This window comes from Bos javanicus, chromosome 18, assembly GCF_032452875.1.
Source record: "Bos javanicus breed banteng chromosome 18, ARS-OSU_banteng_1.0, whole genome shotgun sequence".
Lineage (NCBI taxonomy): Eukaryota > Metazoa > Chordata > Mammalia > Artiodactyla > Bovidae > Bos > Bos javanicus.
This window is the reverse complement of record NC_083885.1, coordinates 44,042,119-44,065,703: the sequence shown is the minus strand read 5'-3', so window position 1 is coordinate 44,065,703 and position 23,585 is coordinate 44,042,119. Positions and strand designations below refer to the sequence as shown.

Sequence of the window (23,585 nt, the reverse complement as noted above, 5' to 3'; positions counted from 1 at the left end):
GCTCATTCCTGGAATTTTGTTTTTAACCATTTTGAACTTCTCTGCAAACCCTCCTACCTTAGATCCTTATTTGACCTCTGGCAGAAGTTCAGGATCTGGCCTCTCAATTTGTCCTAATGGGCCACCCCCTGCCACCTTGATTCCTTGACTTGGGGTAGGAGGGAGCTTGTGGCAGAACAATGGCCTCACCTGTCCACCCATGCCCACCCTCCTGGCCCTGGTCTAGCCGAGTGGTCAGCCTGGGACCTTGTCTCCAGGTGTGGCTCCTCAGGGTTGGCTGCCTCGGGCTTGTCACCTTGTGGGGGTGGGGGTGGGGCTGTGGGTTTGATTCTGGGAGCCTTTAGGCCTCCCTCAGCCTTCCCAGGTCAGGGCCAGGCCTCCTCGGCCCACAGCAGGGTTTGTGCCAGAAATCACAGTGGTGGCTTTGGCAGAGGACTGGGAGCAGGGAGGCAGAGGTGGGCTGGGGGTGGTAGACGTGTGCTGGGATCTCCCCATGGCCTGGGGCCTCTGGACTCATCAAGGGGTTACCCTCTGCTTCTGGGACACTCCCCACCCTCATGGGCTCTGGTGGGCTTTGTTTTTTTTTTTTTTAACATAATTATGACATGCTCGTGTAGAGAGCTCTTAACGCATAGAGGCGAAAGCAAGGTGGGGCTCTGTCCTTCCTGGGGAGGAGGGAGTGCTGTACTGGGCTGAAGCTGGACTCCGGCCCAGGCCACAGCTCCCACGAAGGTGTAGGAGAAGCAGGCCCCGCGGGGGTTCTGGACACAGGATAGGGTCCAGCGTTCATTGCCAGGTGCTGGCGAGGGCAGGGCGAAGGCTGGTCTGTGGAGAGGACAGCCCCGCAGTAAACACGGCTTGTTCCCGTGGGTTGCACGTACCACCGTGGGCTGCCGTAGTGGATTTCTGCACCCTGGGCACCAAGGCAGACATGATAAGTCTCTGTTAGCAATCTGAGAGGGTAGACTTGATTTTCCTGAGAAACAGACAGACCCCAGCTATGAAGGGAACGAGATTGTCTGTGGGGGCCACCTTCCTGGCCGGAGACTGTTCCTCCCAAGGCAGGCAGGCTGCCTGGGAGCCTCGGGCGGGGGCCAGAGTACAGAGCGCTTTGTTTCATGCCATTGTCTGACAAAGAAATATGGTCGATATTTTATATCAGCTGGTAGTTCAGGATAAGCATATTTCTTATCTTTTGGCATTTACTTAAATTGCCTTGCGTACTTGAAGACAATCGGTTACAAATTAATTCCATTTAAATAAGTGGTTAAATATGAAATTGCTGAATTTGGGGGTTATTAATGCAGGAATATTAATGTTCAGAGATGTGAATTTTTAAACCCAAGAAATAGAAGGACATTATTAAAACTTGACAATTACAATAAAATGCCAGTCTGTGATGTGGGGACCAGTGGCTTTCTGGTTCCTGTTAACTTATGTATCAAGGTAACAGTTCAGATTGAGGTTCTGATTATGGCTCATGGAATTTCCGTGAGTCTCCTGAAGAGACAAGAGCCCGTCCCAGCCCCCAGAGCTGGTGGAGTGGGAGGCCTGTTCGGGGCCTGCTCTCCATCCTCAAGTTGGAAACTGTAGGGAGGAGTCTGGGGGCTGGGGCAGGGCTGGCTGGGCCCACACTGCTCACTTTGCATCATCCAGCCCACAGATGGAGCCCACCAGGGAGGTATCCTCTGCTTCTAGGGTACTCCTCACCCTAATGGACTCTGGTGGACTTTTTTTTTTTTTAACATAATAATTACATGTTCTTTCTAGAAAGGTCTAACTAGCACAGAGGCAAAAGCAAGGAGCGTTCCAATTTCATGACCCTGAGTTAAAAATTGATATTGTAGTGAATATCTTTTGGAGTCTAAAGTGTGTGTCTGAGTGTGTTTCTCTGAGTGTTTTTGTGTCTGAGTGTGCCTGTGTGTGAATCTGCATATTTCTGTATGTGTGTATATTTGGATGTGGACCTTTGTTAGTTTAAGTGTATGCCTTTGTGTGTCTGTGTGTATTTGCCCGTGTCTGTGAATATACATCTGTGTGTGTGTCTGCGTGTGCCTCTTTTCTAAGCAAATGCCTGCCTGTGTGTGTCTGTGTGTTTGCATCTGGGTCTTTGTGCTGGGTCACCTTGCTGTTCGTGTGTGTGTGTGAGCATGTGTGTATGTGTATGTATGTTTTGTGATGTGAGATTTTATTGGCATGTTTGGCTTTTGAAGAGATGGGCCATTGCTTTTCCCAGCATCAGAGTGACATTTGGCAGAATGGGAGACAGAGTCTCTTTTGCCATCTTTATTTATGTCATCTGCTTCTCTGTTCTTCACTCTGCGCCACATTGGCTGTCTGTGGTCGCTTTGATATTTCACAAGTAGGGCTTGATTCTACAACATTTTGCTTGACTTCTCAGGAAGTAGTCTTATTTTTCTAGTTAGGGATCCTGAAAGCTTTGATACTGTGGACACCTCTCAGCCTGCTAGTGCCTCCTTCTCTCTCCTCTCCCCTCTCCCTTCTTCAGCCAGGAGTGGGGGTACTAGCTACACAACCGAGGCATTAGATAGGTGCTTTCCAACACCCGACACTGAGGCCCTGGAGGATTTCTGATTGGTCACAATCCTGTACGCCCTGCGTGCAATCTCCTGGCTTGAGATGGAGCAGGACTCAGAATCCCGAGGGTCGAAGGCCGGCCAAGGCTTCTCTGCTGAGGCCCATACGTTGTGCTGGGCTACATTGCACTTCCCCCGCTGTCTCACTGACAGCTTGAGCTCTGAGTCATATGTGACACCAGTGTCAGGGATTTGCCCCAACCTGATCTTTTTGTTTCTTGGGTTCCCTTTCCAGTTATGTTCATTTTACCAAAGAACAACTTGGTTTTTCTCAGTTACGTGTTTGTTTTCTATTTCATTGATTTTTGCTTTGAAAAGTTTCTAATCTCTTTACATTTTGTTTGTTCTTTCTCTAGCTTCTTGAGAAAGAAGAAGGCATTTCTGGGATAGAAGTTTAGATCACTGGTTTTCAATTTTCTTTTCTACTATCTACATTTAGAGCTTTAAATTTTCCTCTAAGCACTGCTTTAGCTGCAGTTCACCAGTTATGATATTTCATGTTTTTATTTTCTAATTTTATTATTATCTCTTCTTTGAAGAGTGGATATTTAGAAGTTTATTGCTTAATTCTCGATTTTGGATTTTATATTTTTCTTTCTGTTACTGATTTCTAGTTTAATTCTATTGTAATCAGTAATGTTCTCTGTATTTCAGCCCTTTGAAATTTATTGAAACTTTCTATATATGTTCATTATGATAAGTGTTTCATGTGTACTTAAAGAGAGCATAGTCTGCAGCATGTAGGCTGTAATGTTCTGTATATGTCAATGAAGTTAAGTTGATTAATATATTGTTCATATCTTCTGCGTCTTTACTGATTTCTCTGTTTGCTTGTACTGTCCTCAGAAGAAGTAATGTGAAAATCTCAAACTATTCTTGTTGATTTATCTGTTTCCATTTCTGTTCTGACAATTTTTATAAATCAGTTTTAAATTTGTATGTAATAAAATTAATTATGTATATATTCAGTACGTTTTTAAAAACAGCTTTGTCAGGACATAATTCATATACCTTCCAGGTGACTCACTTAAACTATACAATTAAATGCTTTTTATATGTTTATAGATTTGTGCAATCATCATCACAGTCAACTTTAGAATATTTTCATCATCCATAAAGAAACCCTATATCCATTAGCAATGATTCCCTTGCCCACCACTAATCTACTTTATGTCTTTGTAGATTTGCCTACTTTAGCATTTGATATAAATGGAATCCTGCAATACATGGCCTTCTATTTCTGGCTTCATTCACTTCCTGTTTTCAGAATTCATCCATATTGTAGCATGAATCAGTACTCTGCTCATTTTTATGGCTGAAAAATACTCCAGTCTCTGGATGTATTGGTTTCTGTTTGCATAATATGTCTTTTCCTATCCTTCCACTTAAATCATGTGTCTGAGTCTAAAGTATCTCTTTAGAGCATGTAGTTGAGTTATTTTTTGCATCTGTTCTGTCAATCCTTGTCTTCTAATTAGAAATTTTAATCCATTTACATCTAAATTACTAATAAGGAAGACCTTTTTTTATGCCATTTTGTTTCTAGTTTTGTGTGTCATATATTGTTTTTATTTCTCAGTTTCTCCATTACTCTCATTCTTTGTGTTTGAGGTTTTCGCAGTGTTGAGTTTTGGTTCCTTTTTTATTTTGCTTTCTATCTATTTTATTTATTTTCTCAGCGGTTACCCAGAGGATTACAAATGATCTCTTAAACTTATAATAATATAGTTTGCATTAATAGCAGCTGGTTTCACTAGTACACAAGAATTAGGCTGACTTCCTTTGTGCCGTCACTGCATACAGACTGCATCTTTATCATCTTGTGGTGATCTACACAGGTTTATAATTATCGCTTTATGCAACTGTCTTTTAAATCAGATAGGAGAAAACTAGGACTTACAAACAAACAATGCATTTACCCTTTCTATTCTTACCTATGTGATTAACTTTACCCCTGCCTTTTTTCTTCTCATATGGATCCTAGATACTCTCCAGTAACTCCTTTCACTACAGTCTGAAAAATCCCTTTTGATATTTCTTGTAGGCTAGATCTTCTAGTTATGACTTCTCTGAGTTTTCATTTATCTGGAACTGTTTTTAATTTCTCTCATTTCTGAAGCATAGCTTTGCTGGATATGGAATCTTGATTGACAGATTTTTTTTTTTTCCCTCTGTATTCTGTCTTCTGGCCCCCGTAGTTTCTGATGAGAAATCAGCCATTAATCTTACTACTGAAGATCCTTTGTATGTGATAAATTTATTTTCTCTTACTGCTTTTAAGATTTTCTTTTGACAATTTGATTATATGTCTGGGTGTGGGTCTCTTTGAGTTTATCCTACTTGGAATTCATTAAGCATTATGGAAATTAACACTGGTGTTTTTCATTAAATTGGGAGAGTTTTTGGCTATGATATTTTCAAATATTCTGCTTCACTATCACTCTCCTTTTCTTCTGGGACTTCTATTATGTATATGTTGATATACTTGATGGAAGCGGCTATGCTACCTGTCTGTGAGGGTGGAAGATTGTGTTTTGCAGCCAAGCAGCTTGTTCTCCAACTGACTGCACTTGGAGAACACAGTCTGAGCTGTCAAGTCTGCTGCAGGAAGTGAGCAGCAGGCCTTCTGTTGTCCAGAGAGTCATGAAGTTAAAGTTCTCTTGATCAGATCTTCTCTCCGTATGTCTTTTATTTATTTACTTTTGGCTGTGGTGAGTCTCCGTGGCTGCATAGACTTTTCTTTAGCTGTGGCTCGCGGGAGCTACTTTCCGATTGTGGGGCACGGACTCCTCATTACGGTGGCCTCTCTTATTGCAGAGCATGCGCTCTAGGACACTTAGGCTCAGTAGTTGTGGCTCCCGGGCTCTACAGCATAGGTTTAATAGTCGTGACACACGGCTTAGTTGCTCCGAAGGATGTGGGATCTTCCCGTATCAGGGATGAAACCTGTGTCTCCTGCATTGGCAGGCGGATTCTTTACCACTGAGCCACCAGGGAAGCCCTCTTGATATGTCTCGAATGAAGTATTTCTTGCTGGGAGATGAATAGACCATTGAACTAATGGACTTGTTTTCTCTCTCTAGGTTCAATGTCAACAATACCATTCTTCATCCAGAGATCGTGGAGTGGTGAGTATGGCTTGTGGCTGTTTGTTGTGCTCAGCCCAGGAAGGGGAGAGACCCCACCGTTCCCACAGGGTGGGTCCTCAGACAAGCTGGTCCCTAGAAACTCTTCTCTCAGCCTCTTCTGTTTTGTTCTTTTTGTCAGTTGGTCTATTTTTCCAGAAGGGCACAAGTCACTCGAATGTCAATTATATTTCTCCCTTTCTTTATTTATAACTTTTTTAAAAAAAAATTTTACCATAAAGGAGCCAAACTTACATAGGTCAGTTGAAGTCAATAGTGCAAGGAATAAAAATAAACATCATACATAATTCCATTACCCAAGAGGTAAACATGTTTTCCTTATGTCATGCGTATGTCTTGACTCGTTGGCCTCCTTTTTATGTGTCTTATGTTGCCCACTTTATCCCCTGGCTGGTACTGGTAGTCCCTACCTGCCGTGTTCTTTCTGTGGGGTCACAGCGGGGCGAGGTGCCTCCACTTGGGTCCCAGAAGAGACCCTTCAACTCTGATTGCTGCCAGTTTTCCTAAGCCATCGAGTTGCTCTTGGATGGCACTAAAATGTGTGTTATTTGTCATATGGCTGCACTTATTGTGAAGGTAGGAGAGAGGAGAGGCAGGGCCTTTGCCATGTCACCCCCTGACTTTGAGGCGTGTGGGTGCCTCACATCTGACCCTAGGGCCATTCGTCAAGTTCACCATCTGGTTGGGAGACCTCGCTCATCTGGTCTTGGGGCCTGGGAACACTGTGGCCTGAGGGTGAGCACGGGTCAGCTCATGAGGTTGGGGGCAGTGTAGAGAGGGGGAGAAGGAGAGCGTGATCCAGGCCAAGGGGCCACTTGTTGAAAGGCTGGAGATGAGAAAGCTTGGTGGCTCCGTGTGGCCAGCCTAGGGCCACACACTGTGGAAGTGGCCCCTCAGAGAGACGGGCAAGGGCCGGGCGGCCCGTGCTGTCTGCCCAGACTTTGTCTTGAGACAGTAGAACCAGGAGAGTGGTGGGATCAGGTTTGCATTTTTTTAAGTCGTGGGGCAGGAATGGGAGCTGCCAGTTAGGAGGCTGCTGCAGGGTCCAGGTGGCTGCGGGGGAGCGGGGGATAGGTGGCAGAGTTGAGAGGAAAGGGCAGGCAAGCAGAACGCTCCTGAGAGGAGCCGGCCTTGATGCCCGAGTGAAGGGCACAGTTGAAGGTGACTCTGGGTTTTTGTCCTAATTAGCTCTGGGTATTGTGTCACTGAGAGGGCGCTGGTGCTGTGGCAATTGAGGGACTTGTTTGTGGTGTGTTGAGTTTGAGGCAGGTGCCGGTGGGAGAGAGGTTGAGCCAGAGGTGAAAATCTGAGGGCTGTCGACTGGCATCGGTACCAACCCTTGGGGGAGCTGGGGGCGGGCGGGCCAGCAGCTCTGTCAGCAGCCCTGGCCCAGTGCCCAGCCCGGCCGCACACTTGGAGCATGAGGGCCTTTGTCCTGCCAGTTCACAGCCACCTCTTCTAGTTTTCTTTTTATTTTTAAAATATTTATGTATTTCTTTGGCAGCACCGGGTCTTAGTTGCAGCAGGTGGGATCTTCCTTACGGCATGTGGCATCTTTAGTTTCAGCATGCAGGAGCTGTTGCAGGATGCGAACTCTCAGTTGCAGCCCGTGGGACCAAGTTCCCTGACTGGGACTTGAACCCAGGCCGGCTGCATGGGGAGCACAGAGTCTTAGCCAGTGGACCACCAGAGAAGTCCCCCATCTCTTCTTGTTTTTATGAAGTAACATGCCCGGCCCTTCTGTAACCCGCAGCTGGTAGAAGAATAAATCCTGGATGCCCAGGAACCGTGTCCACTCCTCCACATGACATCCCCCACAGCTGCTGACACTCTGGATGCTTTGGAGGCCAGGGCTGGGTTGTGCACCTCACATCTCCCGAGGGACAAGTCATTAGTTCGTAATTTTGGAACAAGCGCACTTTAATTCTAGTGACATTTCCACTGCTCTGAGGTAGATCCTGCACTGATAAACTACTTCCCGGTCTTATTAAAGCCTTCAGCAGAGAGGACTTACTTGGCATTTGATGGCCATGGAACTATTTTAGAAATGTCACACCATGCTTACGGCCTCAGGGGTGTGTTTAGCAGCGTGGGTTCCGGCCTCTGTAGTGACTGCGGTCATTCTTGGCAGGCTCTTTGGGAGTCACCACCCTCGCCCTCCTCTCTGGTCACTGACGGAAGGACTCTGGGTGGGATGGCTGGTAGGCCCCTTATTTACAGGAGAGACTGGCCTTCCGTGGTGTTAAATTATGGCTCATTGATGTGTCTTCGGGCCCTGTGTCCTGGCTGCTTTTACCACCCTCTTTCTCTGGGCTCCATGGAGAGAAGTTACCTGGGTTGATGGAAAAAGTGTCCAGTCAGGCATATCCAAATTCTATCCCCAGCCACCCCCTATATGCCCCCTTGCCCCCTGGGAAGTCACTTAACTTTTGTGAGCCTCAGCTTCTTCATCTGTAAAATGGGGATGTAATGCCTGACTCACAGCATGGATGTGAAGATGCATGCTGCCTAACAATTACCACAGACCGAGTGGCTTATAAGCAACCAAAGTTTATTTCCCCCAGTTCTGAAGACTGGGAGGTTCAAGGCCAAGGCACGGACCCACTGTGGTTCACAGACGGCATCTTCATGTTGTGTCCCCAAATGGCAGAAGGGGTAAAGGAGTCCTCTAGGGTGTCTCAAGGGTGCTAAGCCCCATTCGTGAGGGTTCCACCCTCATGACCTAAAGCACCCCGCAAAGGTGCTACCCCCAAATACCATCACATTGGAGATAGGTTTCAACCTATAAATTTGAGGGGAACACAGCATTTAGTGTATAACACACCACACCTCAGTTTCCTCCACTGCAAAGTAGATGCGGTCTCCCTTGGTGAATGGCTCAAAGACTGAGGGCAGAAGTCAAATGACAACACATCCTAATAACAACGGCAGTCGCTTTTTTGGGGCTGCACTGGGCCCTCAGGGCAGCCCACAGGCTCTGTAGTTGTGTGGCACCCGGCCTTAGCTGCCTCCCAGCGAGTGGGGATTATGGCTTCCCAGGTGACACAGTGATAAAGAATCTGTCTGCCAATGCAGGAGATGCAGGTTCAGCCTCTGATTTGGGAGGATCCTGTGGAGGAGGAAGTGGCAACCCACTCCAGCATTCTTGCCTGGGAAACCCCATGGACAGAGGAGCCTGGTGGGCTACAGTCCATAGGGTTGCACAGAGCCAGACACGACTGAGCAACTGAACACGCACATGTGGGATCTTAGTTCCCCAACCAGGGAGTGAGCCCACGTCCGACGCGTTGGAAGGTGAATTCCTAACCCCTGGACCACCAGCTGGCACCTTTTGAGGCTTCCTGTGTGCCACCCCTCATCTCATTTGAAGAGACATTTTATTTGTGTTATAAGGTAGGATTCTGATCATCCCCATGCTGCAGGTGGGCAGACTGAGGCACAGGGAAGTGATTTGTCCAAGAAAAAGCCGGGAGCTAAGCCCAGGCCAGTGGCTCCAGGCTCAGATGCCGCCCCATGTGGCTCTGAGGAGCCTCTTGTGGTGTGCGGGTGCTGCCTGAGTGTCAGCCACTATCAGCTGGTTCATTCTTCGCCACCCAACCTGCTCAGAGCCCCTGGAATAGATCTCATGTGAGGCCAGGGTAAGGTGGGGTGGAAGAACCACACCGTGCCACCCACACGCACCCCAGCTCCTAGGTGGCAGCTGGCCTGGGGATTTGGGATCCTTTCTGGAGCCAGTCTGATTTGGAGGCCTCTCCTAGCACAGGAGAAGCTTCCCTTCCCTTTGGGTGTCATTCATTTCCTTTCTGTGACTGCTTTTATTGTTTTCCATTCACTCGAGCAGTACCTTTTTGATTTCTTGTAAATTCCGCTGTAATCATACTCTTCTTCCCCCACAAACACGAGATCATAACTGATCATTTCTTTCTTCGCGCTGGGTATTACAGTGGGAACATGGAGGTCAAAAGTTGAAACTTAATAAGAGCAGGCGTCTCACTTCCATAATTTAGGCTGTGGTTCTACTTTCCTGTTCGGCGGATGATTAAATTGATCTGAAGGTGGATGAGGAAATAAAAGGAGATGCTTCTGTGCTGTCTAATAGCTCCGTGCTGTGGGTTTCAGTTCAGCACCTCTGGAAGCGTCACAAAAGAGCAAGCATGTCAGCCATCGTCACGCACCTTCTCGGGTTTTAAGTGATACCACGCTAGCTTGAGTCCTGTGCCAGTGCTGGACACCCAGCAGAGGTGGCCCGTGCGTATTCATCAGGCAGTGGGGAGACCCTTCTGTTTCTACTGCCCAGGAGACAGTGAGGTGTGGACGGTTTGGGGCCGACGTGCACCAGGATTCTGCATCCTGGGTAACATGTCCCAGATTAGAAAGGGTATGTGGATGATGACCTAGATTCTCTGGTGTGTATATGGAAAGTATTCTGGTAGGATTGCTGTCTTTGCCTCCCAATGAGTAGGCATTTAGCCCTAAGTCAGCCAGAAAGCGGAGTGGAAAGTGGGGACCTGAGGTTAGAGGGCGAACCTGGCTTACTGTGGGCCAGAAGGCTGGACACAGGATGTCGGGGCATCAGGCCCTGGTCCCAGCCCTCCCCGCACGTGGCCCACGACTGCCTGGCCCCGGTCAGTTCTCAGGCACTCTCAACTCACAGCTGAGCTCAACCACTGTTTTCTTTCTTCGCGGCTCTGGTTTCTCTGAGAAGACGTATTGATCGAGCCTCCTGAGAATATGTAATTCCAACCAGCTCTTTCCTTTGCCTCCCTCCTGTTGTTCCCGGATTTTACCCTTTGCATCCCTGGGTCGCGGCGTAGGGAAGGAATGTCTGGGGGGGTCCCGGGGTGAACTCCTGTCCACGGCTCCCTCAGAACTTGCCTCTGCACATCCATCTCTGGGAGAGATGGAATTCCTGTCCCTTTCAAATTGGTTTTTGTTCAACACTGTGGCACTTAGATGCTTAGAGACTGATTTTGCAAAACCTTCATCCTGTCTTACTACTGTTTTAATCAGTGGAGCATTCAGACCTTGCTTAATTGATGTCTTAATCCTGGGTTTAATGCCCAGAGGCAGTTTTGTGACCTGTGAATATTTAAGGGAAAGAAAAAAAAAAAAAAAGGACTGCACAAATGAATCTCAGCCTGGTCCAGTTATTGTCGTTTCAGGCCTGTGGCCAGGGATTCTGGACCTTCAGCCCCTCCTCTCCCCTCCTCTCCCCTCCTCTCCCCTCCGCTCCCCTCCGCTCCCCTCCTCTCCCCTCCTCTCCCTTCCTCTCCCCTCTGCTCCCTTCCACTCCCCTCCTCTCCCTTCCTCTCCCCTCCGCTCCCCTCCGCTCCCCTCCTCTCCCCTCCTCTCCCCTCCACTCCCCTCCTCTCCCCTTCTCTCCCCTCCTCTCCCCTCCGCTCCCCTCCTCTCCCTTCCTCTCCCCTCCTCTCCCCTCTTCTCCCCTCCTCTCCTCTCCTCTCCCTTCCTCTCCCCTCCGCTCCCCTCCTCTCCCCTCCTCTCCCTTCCTCTCCCCTCCTCTCCTCTCCTCTCCTCTCCCCTCCTCTCCCTTCCTCTCCCCTCCTCTCCCCTCTTCTCCCCTCCTCTCCTCTCCTCTCCCTTCCTCTCCCCTCCGCTCCCCTCCTCTCCCCTCCTCTCCCTTCCTCTCCCCTCCTCTCCTCTCCTCTCCTCTCCTCTCCTCTCCTCTCCTCTCCCCTCCTCTCCCCTCCTCTCCCCTCCTCTCCCCTCCTCTCCTCTCCTCTCCTCTCCTCTCCTCTCCTCTCCTCTCCCCTCCTCTCCTCTCCTGTCCCCTCCTCTCCCCTCCTCTCCCCTCCTCTCATGTGGGGCTTCCTTTCTCCTTGAGCGGCCTCCTGATGTGGTGGTACTCACAGGCCTGGCCACGAGCAGGGGCTCTGCCTGAGTGTCCTCACCTCCTGCACACATCAAGCACCTCCTCTTGCTGCTAGAAGAGCCTGAACTGCCTTCTGCCCAGACATCTGAAGGGGCGTCAGTGCCATCCTATGCTGAGCATTGTTGGTCCTCTGATGCCTCATGGAGGAGGTGACCTCCACCCTCTCCTGGGGATGGACACTTCGCAGGTGATGTTTCTAAGCCCCATGCCATACATCCTCGGGCTGGGCAAAGCTGGGACTCAGTGTGACACTCAGCATCCTTCCGTCACTCCAAGGCTGCTGGGTCTGCAGAGGCCAAACCACGGCAGAATCACCTTTCTTGCCTTTTTGTGCTCGGCAGTAGAGGAAATAGCTTTCTCAGTCTCAGGGCAGCGAGTCTTCTTGCAGATGAGGAGAAACTGCGGAACACTGGAAAGTCTTACTGCTTCCTGCCACAATCCTAAAAACAGTTTCTCATGCTTGTGTTGTGCAGTTAATGGGGCCAGGCTGAGACCCCCAGCACCAGGGCGAGACATCAGCCCTAGAGTACCCATGGGCAGTCGGGTTAGCCAGCACACGCAGCTGTCTACTTTCAGGGCCCTTAAAACTTGGATTCAACAGGGCCAGGCCTGGGCTCAGCCAGGCTGGCTTCACTGGAGAACTGCCCTCTCGGGACAGTTCACCCTGGTTCTGCTTGATGTTTTTTTTTTTTTTTAACATGACTGAAAATATAAGTCCTGAGTAAATCAACTAGAGGCCGAGTTTGTCATCTTCCCCAAAGTGAAATTGGAAAAGAAAACAGGACTCTGGGCCTCAGATGGCTCGACATGCTTATCACTTCTGTTGGAAGGGAGCTTGGTTTTGGGCTCCCAGCGCCCTCTCTCCTTGGCTGGTGGAGTCTCTTCCCTGTTTATTTCAAGACTGAGGGTGTCCAGGCTGCAGAGAGGAGGGGAGTGGAGAGCCTGGGAAGTATATATGCTGCCAAAGCAAGTGTAAGAGCCTGTGAGGTGGGCTCCTGGGGCTCAACCCCTGGGGCTGCCTCTTCCTACCTGTATGGCGGGGGGCGGGCAGTGGTGGGGTGGGGGTAGGCTGCTGAGGCCTGGGGAGGCTGTGTCTCCCCGTCCCGCCTCGGACTTGCCAGGCTGGGCGACATCCCACGCTGACCTGGGGAACAACCCAGGGTGGGCGAGATGGGGGAGGCCTCTTTTTCTTTTTGAGATGAGCCATTCTCTCTCCTGGTTGGAAGTAAGGTGTTTTCCAGCTTTGGTTTTAATGCCCAGGTCCTGTCTGTCTGCTCTGGGCCAGGCACTGTTCTGACTCTGGGACCCTGCTCTCCGGGACTGTGGACTTTAAAGGGAGACTTAAGTGAAAAAGAAATTACAAGCATGATCGCTTACTGCACAGGGAATAGAGGGAGGGAATTTTGCCTGGTGAGGGACTGGATGGAGCCAGCCCTGAGAAAGGGGCATTTCAGGTGGAAGCCAGAGAATGAAAGGGCAAGAACCAGTTCCAGGCAGAGGGGTCCCTGGTGGGGGACGGGGAAGGAGGCTGTAGCTAGGTGATGGAGATAGGTCAGGTGGGCCCTGGAGAGCCTCAGGGTCACCAGATGGGGTTGTTGAGACCCTGATGATGGGAAGGATTGAAGGCAGGAGAAGAAGGGGACGACAGAGGATGAGGTGGTTGGATGGCATCACTGACTCAACGGACGTGAGTTTGAGCGAACTCTGGGAGATGGTGAAGGACACAAAAGCCTGGCGTGCTAGCAGTCCACAGGGTCACAAAGAGTCAGACACGACTGAGCGACTGAGCCACAACAATAATTGATTTACAGTGTCATGTTAGTTTCAGGCATGCAGCACAGTGATCCAGTTATTTTTCACACACACACATATATTCCCTTGTAGGTTATTACAAAATATTGAGTATAGGTCCTTGATTTAACTTCGTCTGGACATCTGGGGACTACTAAAGGTTTTAAGCTGGGGAATGCCTGGCCATATTTGCATTGCCTGAAGAGCCACAGCTGTGGTCCAGGAAGCAGACGGGGCTGGAAGCCAGAAGAGCTAGGAGAGGTGGTCCAGGCTGGAGAGAGAGGGGTGGGGCAAAGAGAAAGGAGCAGCACGAGAGGTTGTGGAGTTGGGATCATAGCCCTTGGTCATCAGTTGGATGTTGGAGTGATGAGAGAGGTTGCCCAGGTCTGTGTATTAGGCAGTAGGGATGGGGAGCTGTGGCTGGAGGTGGGAGCTCATGGAAGTGTGGGAGTCTCTCCCTTGCTGAGCTGGGAGTGCCTTGGGAGTCCTGTAGGTAGAATGCAGCTGAGAGGCCTATACCCAAGCCAGGGGTTTGGGAACAGGTTGTACGGCAAAGCTTGGGGGTGGGGTGGGGGGGTAGGGAGGGGATGACCCAAGAGAGACGGAGGAGGTGAGGTGGCTGAGGATGGGCCAGTGGAGGCAGGCGTCATGGTGCCTCTTGCTTTCAGGAGGTCACTGATGCCTCTGGGCTTGTGAGAAGGTCATCATCCCACACATTGGTGGTTGGGGAACTGGGAGAGTGGCGGGGACCTGAAGGAGACAAGGAGAGGGGACAAGCCAGGGAAGAGGCTCATAAAAGCTCTTCTCCCAGGGCAAGGACTGTCCGGGTTTCCTTTCTGGAAACGGGGCCAGGGGGTGGGGAGAAAGCTTGGCCAGAGGGGGAGGTGAGCAGTCATGGAGCTTCCAGGAAGAGTGGCAGGTGCTGAGCCCAGGCTTGCATCTTGCGGGGCTGAGTCTCACTGATAAGAGGGCACGCTTCCCTTGTACCGGGTTGGGGCGCGCACTGGAGGGATGGCTTGGGAGCTTGGAGGAGAGGCGAGAGCACACCTGCCCACCGGCCTCTGCGTTCTCCGGGAGGTAGGGGGTGAGTTCATTCGTGTGCGAAGGAGCCCTGGGAGGTCTCCGTGGTGGGGGAGGTTGAGAGCAGCCTGCACGCTCTGCTCTGAATCCTGGCAGACCTAGAGACTGGAGGCCGGTGGCGGTGGTGCCGTCTGTCCACCCAGCCGAGTGGTTTCCATTCTGCCCTCCTGTCCTACACACACAGGCCTGGGCTGGAGCTGGTGCCTCTTGGGGCTTTGGCCAAGCTCGTGCTGATGGATGGGCACAGAGCCTAGGGGTTTAAGTGGCAGCAAGAGTGTGGCCAGAGCGCTGGACCAGGCTGAAGAGAGGTGGAGGGCCAGAGGCTGGGCAGCCTGGGCCTGGTCCCCACGGGTGCTGTCACTCTGGTCATCACTGCATCGGAGAATAGAGAGCTCTGCTCCTGTTCACAGATCTTAGGGCTGGTGTTAAGTAGGGCAGGATCAAAGCACCAGGGACCCCTGGGTTATCCTGCGAGTGGATTTGGACCTCACCCTCTGGGGCACAGGAGCCAGCTTTTGGTTCCCCCAGGTGGCACTGCTCACAGCACCTGGAGGTGGAGCCAGAGTACCTTTATGATGATAAAGAGCAGGCTGAGACTTCCGGGTCTGGTCCTCAATAAAGAAGGAGTGTTTGTTTGGACAGAGTCTCAGTGGGTGGGTGGTTGATCTTTCCCGCGTTCCCCCAGAAGGTTTTATAGGCTTAGGAAGGTGTACTTGTGCTGTACAATGCCTTCCTTCCTTCCTGATGAGAAATGGCTGGTGGCTGTCCAGCTGGGCACTATGGAGACAGCGTGTGTTGGGGATTGCATCTGGTGGAGATGGGTGCTCCATGCCATCCTCAGCCACCTTGGCTGAGACTAGCTCAGAGCCACTGGGCTTCAGAGGAGGAGAGTGTTTAGACCAGGTGCATTCTGCACAGAGGGGCAGGCGTTAATCTATCACCATGACAGTATGCGGTGCTGATCTTGTTTTTGGCTGTGTCGGGTCTCAGTTGCAGCACGAGGGATCTTCCATTGCAAAACGCGGACTCTCAAGTTGCGGTGCACGGACTCTCTAGTTACAGCGCGCAGGCTTAGCTGCTCTGTTGCATGTGGGATCTTAGTTCCCCCACCAAGGATGGAACCCGGGTCCCATGCATTTGAAGGCAGATTCTTAACCCCTGGGCCACCAGGGAAGTCCCCTCCCATGCTGATCTTGAGGGGGCTTGAGCATGTTCCCATTGTGAGAGGAGAGGTGGCCGTGTGGGCTCTTTGGTGAAGCCAGGTCACCTTTCATAAAGTGACCAGCCTTGGCCATCAGGGATGCACCAAGGACTCCACGCACGTCAGGGCTGGACCGGGCTGCTGTTTAAACGCTCATGAGCTGCTGTTTAACCGTTCATGACCTACAGTTGCTTATTTCAAATGAGTAGAAATAGAAAATGAATATTTATTTAGCTTCTCTACAGGAGTCTGACTTAGGCTCCTGATTGATTGCAGAGACCAGAAACCAAACCAAATTTGGGCAAACTAATGTGAGTTTATAGGGAGGACCCCCCCTGGAGTGCAGCTGGCAGGAGGCACAGTTGAACCTTGAGGGGATGGCAGGGTGTCTTTGTTGCATTTCCCGCCCCGTCCTGTTCCCACCATGACCCTGTCTCACGCTAGGGGCCTGAGTCACGTGGTTTTCCAAGGCTGCCTGACCTGTGGGCTAGGTAAGGAGGAAATGGGAGAACTCTTGAGCCATCTGGGCAGAGTGCTGGAGTCAGCACACTTGAGATTCAGGTCCAGCAGCCTTGCCATGCTGGAGGAGGGCACTTCAACCCATTCTAACATTCTTGCCTGGAGAATGCCGCGACAGAGGAGTCTGGCAGGCTACAGCCCATAGGGTTGCAAAGAGTCACACACAGCTGGACTTAGCACGCATGCGTTCAGTGTTACCATGCAGCTGTATTCCCATTTAATGGATGAGGAAGCTGAGTCCACATGAGGCAAGCTGTCTCTGGCCACAGAATCTGGGCTTCTGCTACCCACAGTGGCTTTCCAATGTCATCACTGGAAACAGCCCACACCCCTGAGGCTGGCGTTGGGTCTCGAGGGCCATGCCTAGCTCAGTTTATTATCCCTGAGGCTTGGTGGCCCATCCTCTTCCCACCCCCACGCCCAGGCAGCCCGTCTGCAGCCCCAGGCTCCTCTTCAGGCGGTGCAGGGTGTAGTGCAGGGTCTCCCTGGAGGGGTCAGCCAGCTCCCACTGGAAGTCGCTGACTTGCTGCTTTGTTTCTCTCCTCTCTGCAGCCGGGTCTTCAAGACGGACATGGAGCTGGAGGTTTTGCGCTACACCAATAAAATCTCCAGTGAGGCCCACCGGGAGGTAAGCTGGGCGCTGGCTCGTTGGACCTGCCATTCGGGAGGGCCAGGGAAGCAGCCTTGCTCTGTGTGGGCCGAGAGGGGAGTGTTGAGATGGACGGTCTCGGGGTGGCACTGGTCCCCAGGCCACACCAGCAAGCAGGAAGTGCCTCTGCAGGCTGGAAGCACAGTGCTGGCTCCTTACTGTTCCCCAGTAGGGACAGGACACGCAGGACAGAGGCTCTGCCCCAGTTTCTCACCTTAAAACTCCCACTGTCAGAGAATTTCCCAACAAGAAGTACCTGCTTCTGGGAGAATAGGACTCTACCTCCTGGCATCCTGACCGTCCCAGCTCCTTTGAAAGAATCTGTGGTCCCTGGGACTTCCCTGGTGGCCCGGTGGGTAAGAGACCACCTTCCAATGCAGGGGGTGTGGGTTCACTCCCTGGTTGAGGAACTAAGATCCCACATGCCACAGGGTGTGGCCGAAAGTTTAAATAAATAAATAAAACCCTTAAAAAAAAATAATCTGTAGTCCTTATCCACGAATCAAGCACATTTGTTACCATCAAACATTTTCTGAAAACACCCTCACATGTTTTTTTCCCAGACCTTTCCACTTGACCCGAAGAAAGTTTATTTCCCAAAATGAGTCTGGCTGAGTGGGCTAGCCCCGTGCCTACTCACTGACCTCTGTAGCCCTGTGTCAGGAGACGGACGGGGATCCTTGGGAGCAACGGAGTCTGTTGCTCCAGTTCTTGTTGTCTGTGTTTTATAAGGAGGGAAACCTTCTAGGATAGTGGCCATGGCCTTCTGAGCAGTAAGTATTCACCCAACACTTCTTGGTTAAATCTTCACTCGCCTGCCGAGGTGTTTATTGACTGCTGAATAGAAGTGCTCTGGAGTGGTTTAAATAAACTGTATGACTTTGGAGCTTTTAAAAAAAAAGAGTTCTAATTTGTCACATTTCTGCACCACTGTGCGCACGTATCTTTCTTTTTTTTAAAGAAGTGATTCTTTGGAAAAAGTGCTATACATTATTTATAAGGCAGTGTTACTTATCTCCTTAATACAAATGTCTTTGCTTAATATCCGTCCTCCAGGTAATGAAGGCTGTAAAAGTGGGAATGAAAGAATATGAGATGGAAAGGTAAGCTGCCGTGTTTCTCTGGGTAAAGATTAAAATGTAAAAAGCGGTAATTGATGTTCCCAGAGCGAGTTAACAGATGAGGCGCGGCGGCCGGCGCACAGATTGAGCGGGGATTAGGGGCAGACTCAACGTCGTGGGCAGAGAGGATTTCTCTCCTCAATGGGGCCACCTCCCTGCCTCTTGGCAGAGTGTTTGATGGTAATGGTCTTTGATTACTTTTCAGGGTGGTTTAGTGCCCCAGCATTCCACTCTTGGACTTTCTGCCATTTGTGGGAAACTTTACCAAATAGCTGCTATTGTGACTCTGAAAGCCGCTAGTAAAACAGCTTGCCATTTTTATGTGTAAACACTGCCATTATGTCTGCTGTGCTTGGACGACTGGGTCAAGGGATGGTTAAGTGGCTCATAAAGCGTTCTGGAGAGCTCCGTCGTCCTGTGGCTGAGCCCGTTGCCAGCCGGGGGCCGTGAGGTGGGGCGGGGGCTGCCCCTCTATCCTGGGTGTGGCCCGGCCAGTTCCTCAGCCCCACTCCAGGACCCAGGGGTCAGCAGGCTGCTCCCCAGGGCATGAAGAAGCCCTGGAGTCAGCCCCAAGCTGCCCCAGTGGCTGCCTTCCCACCCGCCTCCTGGGGCAGGAAGCCCCCATTCCCAAGTCTCCCACTAGTGGCCACACGACCTGGGAGCCCCTATCCTGTGGAGAGAGGACACTGAAGAGGCTGCCATTTTTCCGCGAGTGACATAATAAGAAATACGTGTTTTGTCTCTACCACCAGTTCCTGGCACAGAGTTTGTAAAACCTTTGAAATCCCCTCATAGACAGGAGCATATGGTTATTTACAATAAGCCCCTTTCCACCACACCTGAGTTTATACTAATGAGTGAGTGAGTGTGAAAGTTGCTCAGTCATGTCTGACTCTGTGACCCCATGGACTACACAGTCCATGGAATTCCCCAAGCCAGAACACTGGAGTGGGTAGCCTTTCCCTTCTCCAGGGGATCTTCCCAACCCAGGGATTGAACCCAGGTCTCCTGCATTGCAGGTGGATTCTTTACCAGCTAAGCCACAAGGGAAGCCCAAGAATACTGGATTAGGTAGCCTATCCCTTCTCCAGCGGATCTTCCTGACCCAGGAATCAAACCGGGATCTCCTGCATTGCAGGCAGATTCTTTACCAACTGAGCCCTCAGGGAGGCCCCTTATATTAATGAAGGACCCTCAGAGTGGGAGGAGAGAGGCACTAGAGATTGAGACGGAGTTCTGACTGTGATTTAATCAGTCGTGTATCCAAGGAGGTAATGGCACTTCCATAAAAGCCCTAAACCACAGAGTTCGGAAAGCATCTCGGTTGGTGAACGTGGGGAGTTGGTGGGAGGGTGGTGCCCCTGGAGAGGGTTTGGAAGCTCTGCCCTTCCCCTGACACCTGGCCCTGTGCTGCTCTCCCATTCAGCCCTTGCTGAGTTTTATCTTTCATAATAAAGTGTTTGTAGCAAGTAAAGCACTTTCCCGAGCCTGCAAGCCATGCTAGCAGACTATGAAACCCAAGGCGAGGCTTGGTGGGAACCCCTGATTTCAGGCTGATCAGTCAGAGTTTAGTAAAAGGGGCCTGGGCTTGGGCTTGGTGCCTGCAGAGGGGCCAGTTTTGTGGTATGGAGCCCTTAATCTGTGGCGTCTGCAACTAACTCCTGCAGTCAGTGTCAGAAGGTGTCACAGAGAACTGGAGAATTGCTTAGTGTGGAAAACCCACTTATTTGATGTCAGAAATTTGTGAGCACAAAAAAAATGTTTTACCCTGTACCATCCATCCTGGGCTGCGCCTTCCTGCCTGGCCTTGTAAGAGCTCGGTGCTGCTCCCCTTCCCCCCTTGCAGGGCCCAAGTCTACCCGAGGTGCCCTTGGGGTTGGCCTGCCTCCACAGCCCTAGCCTATTCTGACAGCCCACCTCATCAGTTCAGGGTGAGGGTGAGGTGCAGACAGAGTCAGCTGTGGGCATCGTGGACATTCATGGTCATTGTCATCCTGGGCTTTGGAGGTAGGCATCTTTTTCTCCAGTATAATAACCTGTAAAGGAGTCCTCTGTATTTCTCTCTTCTTATCCTGGGAGATAAGAGCTTAACATGGCCTCAGAGGCCCCGCTGCTGTGCCTTCCCACGAGCGGGCACAGAACTGGTGAGTGTTCAGGGACCCAGCTCTGTCACTCCTGCCAGAGGAGTACTCTTGGCTCCCTGTGGTCTCCTGCTGCAACATGGTATCTGCCCTGGGATTCCTATGGGTGTGGGCCCTGGGTCAGGGGCCAGCCACTTGAAATACCTCCTCCTGCTCCCTCACTCCCTGACCCCAAGCAATAGAGGCCTTTTTTTTTTTCTTTCTTCTTTTAATGAGAAATTTCAAATACTCCCCAAGTAGACTCACTGGAAAAGACCCTGATGCTGGGAAAGATTGAAAGCAAAAGGAGAAGAGGACTGCAGAGGATGAGATGGTTGGATGGCATCACCGACTCAGTGGACATGAGTTTGAGCAAACTTCAGGAGATAGTGAAGGACAGGGAAGCCTGGCGGGCTGCCGTCCATGGGGTCCCAAAGAGTCAGACATGACTGAGCGACTGAACAACAGCACCTACAGAGGAGTGTAATGAACACCCAAGTCCCCATCAGGGCTTTTGTTTAGTTTTGTTTTGCTGGAGTGTTTAAAACCAAACCCCAGACATGGAGTCATCTCACCTGTAAATACGTCAGCGGGTGTCTCAGCAGATGAGGGTACTTTTTTCCTTTTCACATAACCACTAAGTTAACAGTCATCTTTAATATTACAAGTGTCTAGGTCACATTGTCTAAAGCTGTGCTTTTTGAGTTGGCCTGTGTGAATTGGGAGTCAACGTCTACATGTTTCATTTGGCTGTCATTTGAAGGAGAGCCTCTTGACAAGCTGAGCTCTGGTGAGAGCTTACATCTGTCTACACACTGCTTGGTCTCCCACCACCACCACCCCCCCCCCGCCCCCTACCTGTCCCAGGCCGGCCCCACTGCCACCTCCTCTGGGGATCAGGGCACACCTCCGAGAAATGATCCTGAGGCTCTGGGCCAGAAGCAGCCACCCTGAGGGTGATGAGGGGCATTAATCCAGCTCAAGTGCCAGGTGGGTGCACTATTGTGCACCTACTGTGTGCTCTGCCCACCCTGTGGCTGGCCGTGGGGGATACAGATGGGAAGCGGTGCCTGCCCTTGCAGCCTCAGCCAGGCAGGGCAGGGGGGCATCTGATCTGTGGGTCCCTGAACCCTGAGAGCAGGGGGTTCCTGGGGTGGAGGGTGGGGGCGATTTTCCCCTTGGAGAAAAGCTAAGGCAGAGATGAGAACAAGAGATGGAGTCTGTTCCTGAAGGGCAAGGGGGATGGGAGAGGCAGGACAAGTGACCCTGGGGAGCAGATGATGTTGCCCCCCCCGACTAGAGGCAATGGGAAGGTGGTTGTCCTGGGAAAGATTGAAGGTGGAGGAGAAGGGGACAACAGAGGATGAGACAGTTGGATGGCATCACCAACTCGATGGACGTGAGTTTAAGCAAGCTCCTGGAGTTGGTGATGGACAGGGAAGCCTGGCGTGCTGCAGTCCATGGGGTCGCAAAGAGTCAGACATGACTGAGTGACTGAACTGAACTGTCCTGGGACACTGTTGCATCTTGGGGTGTCCCTGGCCAGATTTGAGGAGGGTACCCCCTACTGCCGGTGCCACCACTCAGTCTTCAGTGGTGAGGTGGGCCCACATCTCTGCCTCAGGCTTGCTCTACCCACAGGCACATGTCTGTCATGGCCCGGGATGCTGTTTTGTGGCCTGTGTCCTTGGAGCCTAGGAACTTCCCCTTAGAGGGCCCAGCATCTTACTAATCTGCAGCGTCCGCCCCACAGTTGGTGTCAGGAAATACACTTGGGTGAGTTAGATGGATGGGTGCACAAGAGAAGAAAATGTCCTGAACTACTTTTCTCCTGTCCCCTCTGCCGGCTGTAAACTTCAGCGTTCTTCTCTTGACTGAGTGGGAGTGTGAGATCTCGTCTGAAGTAGGTGGAGGTTCCCCTGGAGGTGTGGTGCTCATTACACAGGCTGGACTGATGCCTGGGATGGTCCAAGGCAGCGACTTCCCTGCAGGCCACTGACCCCCGGTTGGAAATGTCCCTAGAATCTTCTGGATGTTCTTCTGGGAGCATGGCCAAGCCTCAGCCCACAGAAGGGGGGACTCAGGGCAAGAAGCACAGGGGCCCTTGCATGTCAGGATTGAAGGGGGAGGAGACAGGACTGACTTTCTGGAAGGAGGGCACACCACCCCCAGCACAATGGTGCTCAGACCCAGACAGGGGCTGCTGGCCAGGAGACCCAGTTCTAAGCCTCGTCTTCTTGTTTTATCATCAAAGGTTTGTCATAAAATCTTCAGGGCACATTAGAAAAATGGAAGCGACTCACTGCCATTTATTAAGACTCCCCCCTCCTCCGCGCTGTGCCTGTGAGCAGGGTTCCAGAGGAAATGAAAATCAGTTTCCGCAATTGAGGTGTCGTAAATTGTATTAAACCGATGAGACGTTAATGTTTGGGTAAATCGGGCGCTAACGGCATCTGACTGCAGGCCCAGTCAGGCAGCGCGCTTTCCCGCCCCGTATTATTTCATGTTAGTGGCGTCACCGGCTTGTAGCGGCCGGCGTGGGGCTGGCAGCTGAATCAATTACCTGCAAACACTAATTTAGAGCACGCTCAATTGGCTGTGTAAGCAGGTCCAGGTTCACATTTGCCACGAGGAGATTAATAACTTGACGTTTTTTGACAGTCTGGGACCTTAATTGAAATTGCGCTCTCTCTCTCTCCAAGCGGTGAATGGGGGCGTTTCGGGCCCTTTCCCGGCAGCTTCCCGGGGGTTGTGGGTGTCACTGACTAGGCAGAGGGGTCTGTGAGGGCCACAAGAGACAAGCACAGTGCTGTCCTCCTCCCCTGGCTGGGGTCCTTCTCGGCAGACCCTGTCTGGAGACCCCCGTCAGGGCCTGATTTTCCCTGTGCCCCGTCACAGACGGCAGCCCACAGTAAGAGTCTCCTGTCTTCTTTGAGTCATGTGTTGGTGACCAGCTGCCCGGCCGGGCCGCTCTGCACTCAGAGTGGCCTTGCTTCTCCTGCCCTTTGGTCAGAGGGAGGAAGTCACAGTTCTGTGTGTTCCGTGTGCCCGCTGGGCCCGGACTTGGGGTGGGGAGACGGGACCTGGCCTGAGGGGCTTCTCCCCAGGGCTGCAGGGGGGCTCCCCCCATATGCAACCCCTGCACATACACGTCACACAGACACACCGCACCACTCATATCACACACACACACACACACTCTTACCACATGTCCTGTCTCACAAACACCCCACCACTTACACCACACACACATTCCCCACTGCTCACACCACATATCCCACACATGCACACACACTCCACCACATACTCTGCAACACATCCTCCCACAAACTCCCCATCACTCACACCATACACACACACACACACACACACCCCACACCATATATTCCACAAACTCATATCCCATCACATATGCGCACACACCCAGCACTCATACCACACACACACACACTGCCACACATTCTGTCACAC

General features: G+C 51.3%; 1 protein-coding gene across 2 annotated transcripts in view; it reads left to right on the top strand.

The window, feature by feature from the left end:
- PEPD (peptidase D) overlaps nucleotides 1-23,585 on the top strand; it is a 119,477-nt gene that overhangs the window by 27,809 nt on the left and 68,083 nt on the right. For both annotated transcript variants that reach the window (XM_061387914.1, XM_061387913.1), the window contains exons 7-9: nucleotides 5,681-5,725; nucleotides 16,777-16,852; nucleotides 17,930-17,976. In XM_061387914.1, the coding sequence (XP_061243898.1) occupies nucleotides 5,681-5,725; nucleotides 16,777-16,852; nucleotides 17,930-17,976 (168 nt within the window). The remainder of the gene's footprint in view (nucleotides 1-5,680; nucleotides 5,726-16,776; nucleotides 16,853-17,929; nucleotides 17,977-23,585) is intronic.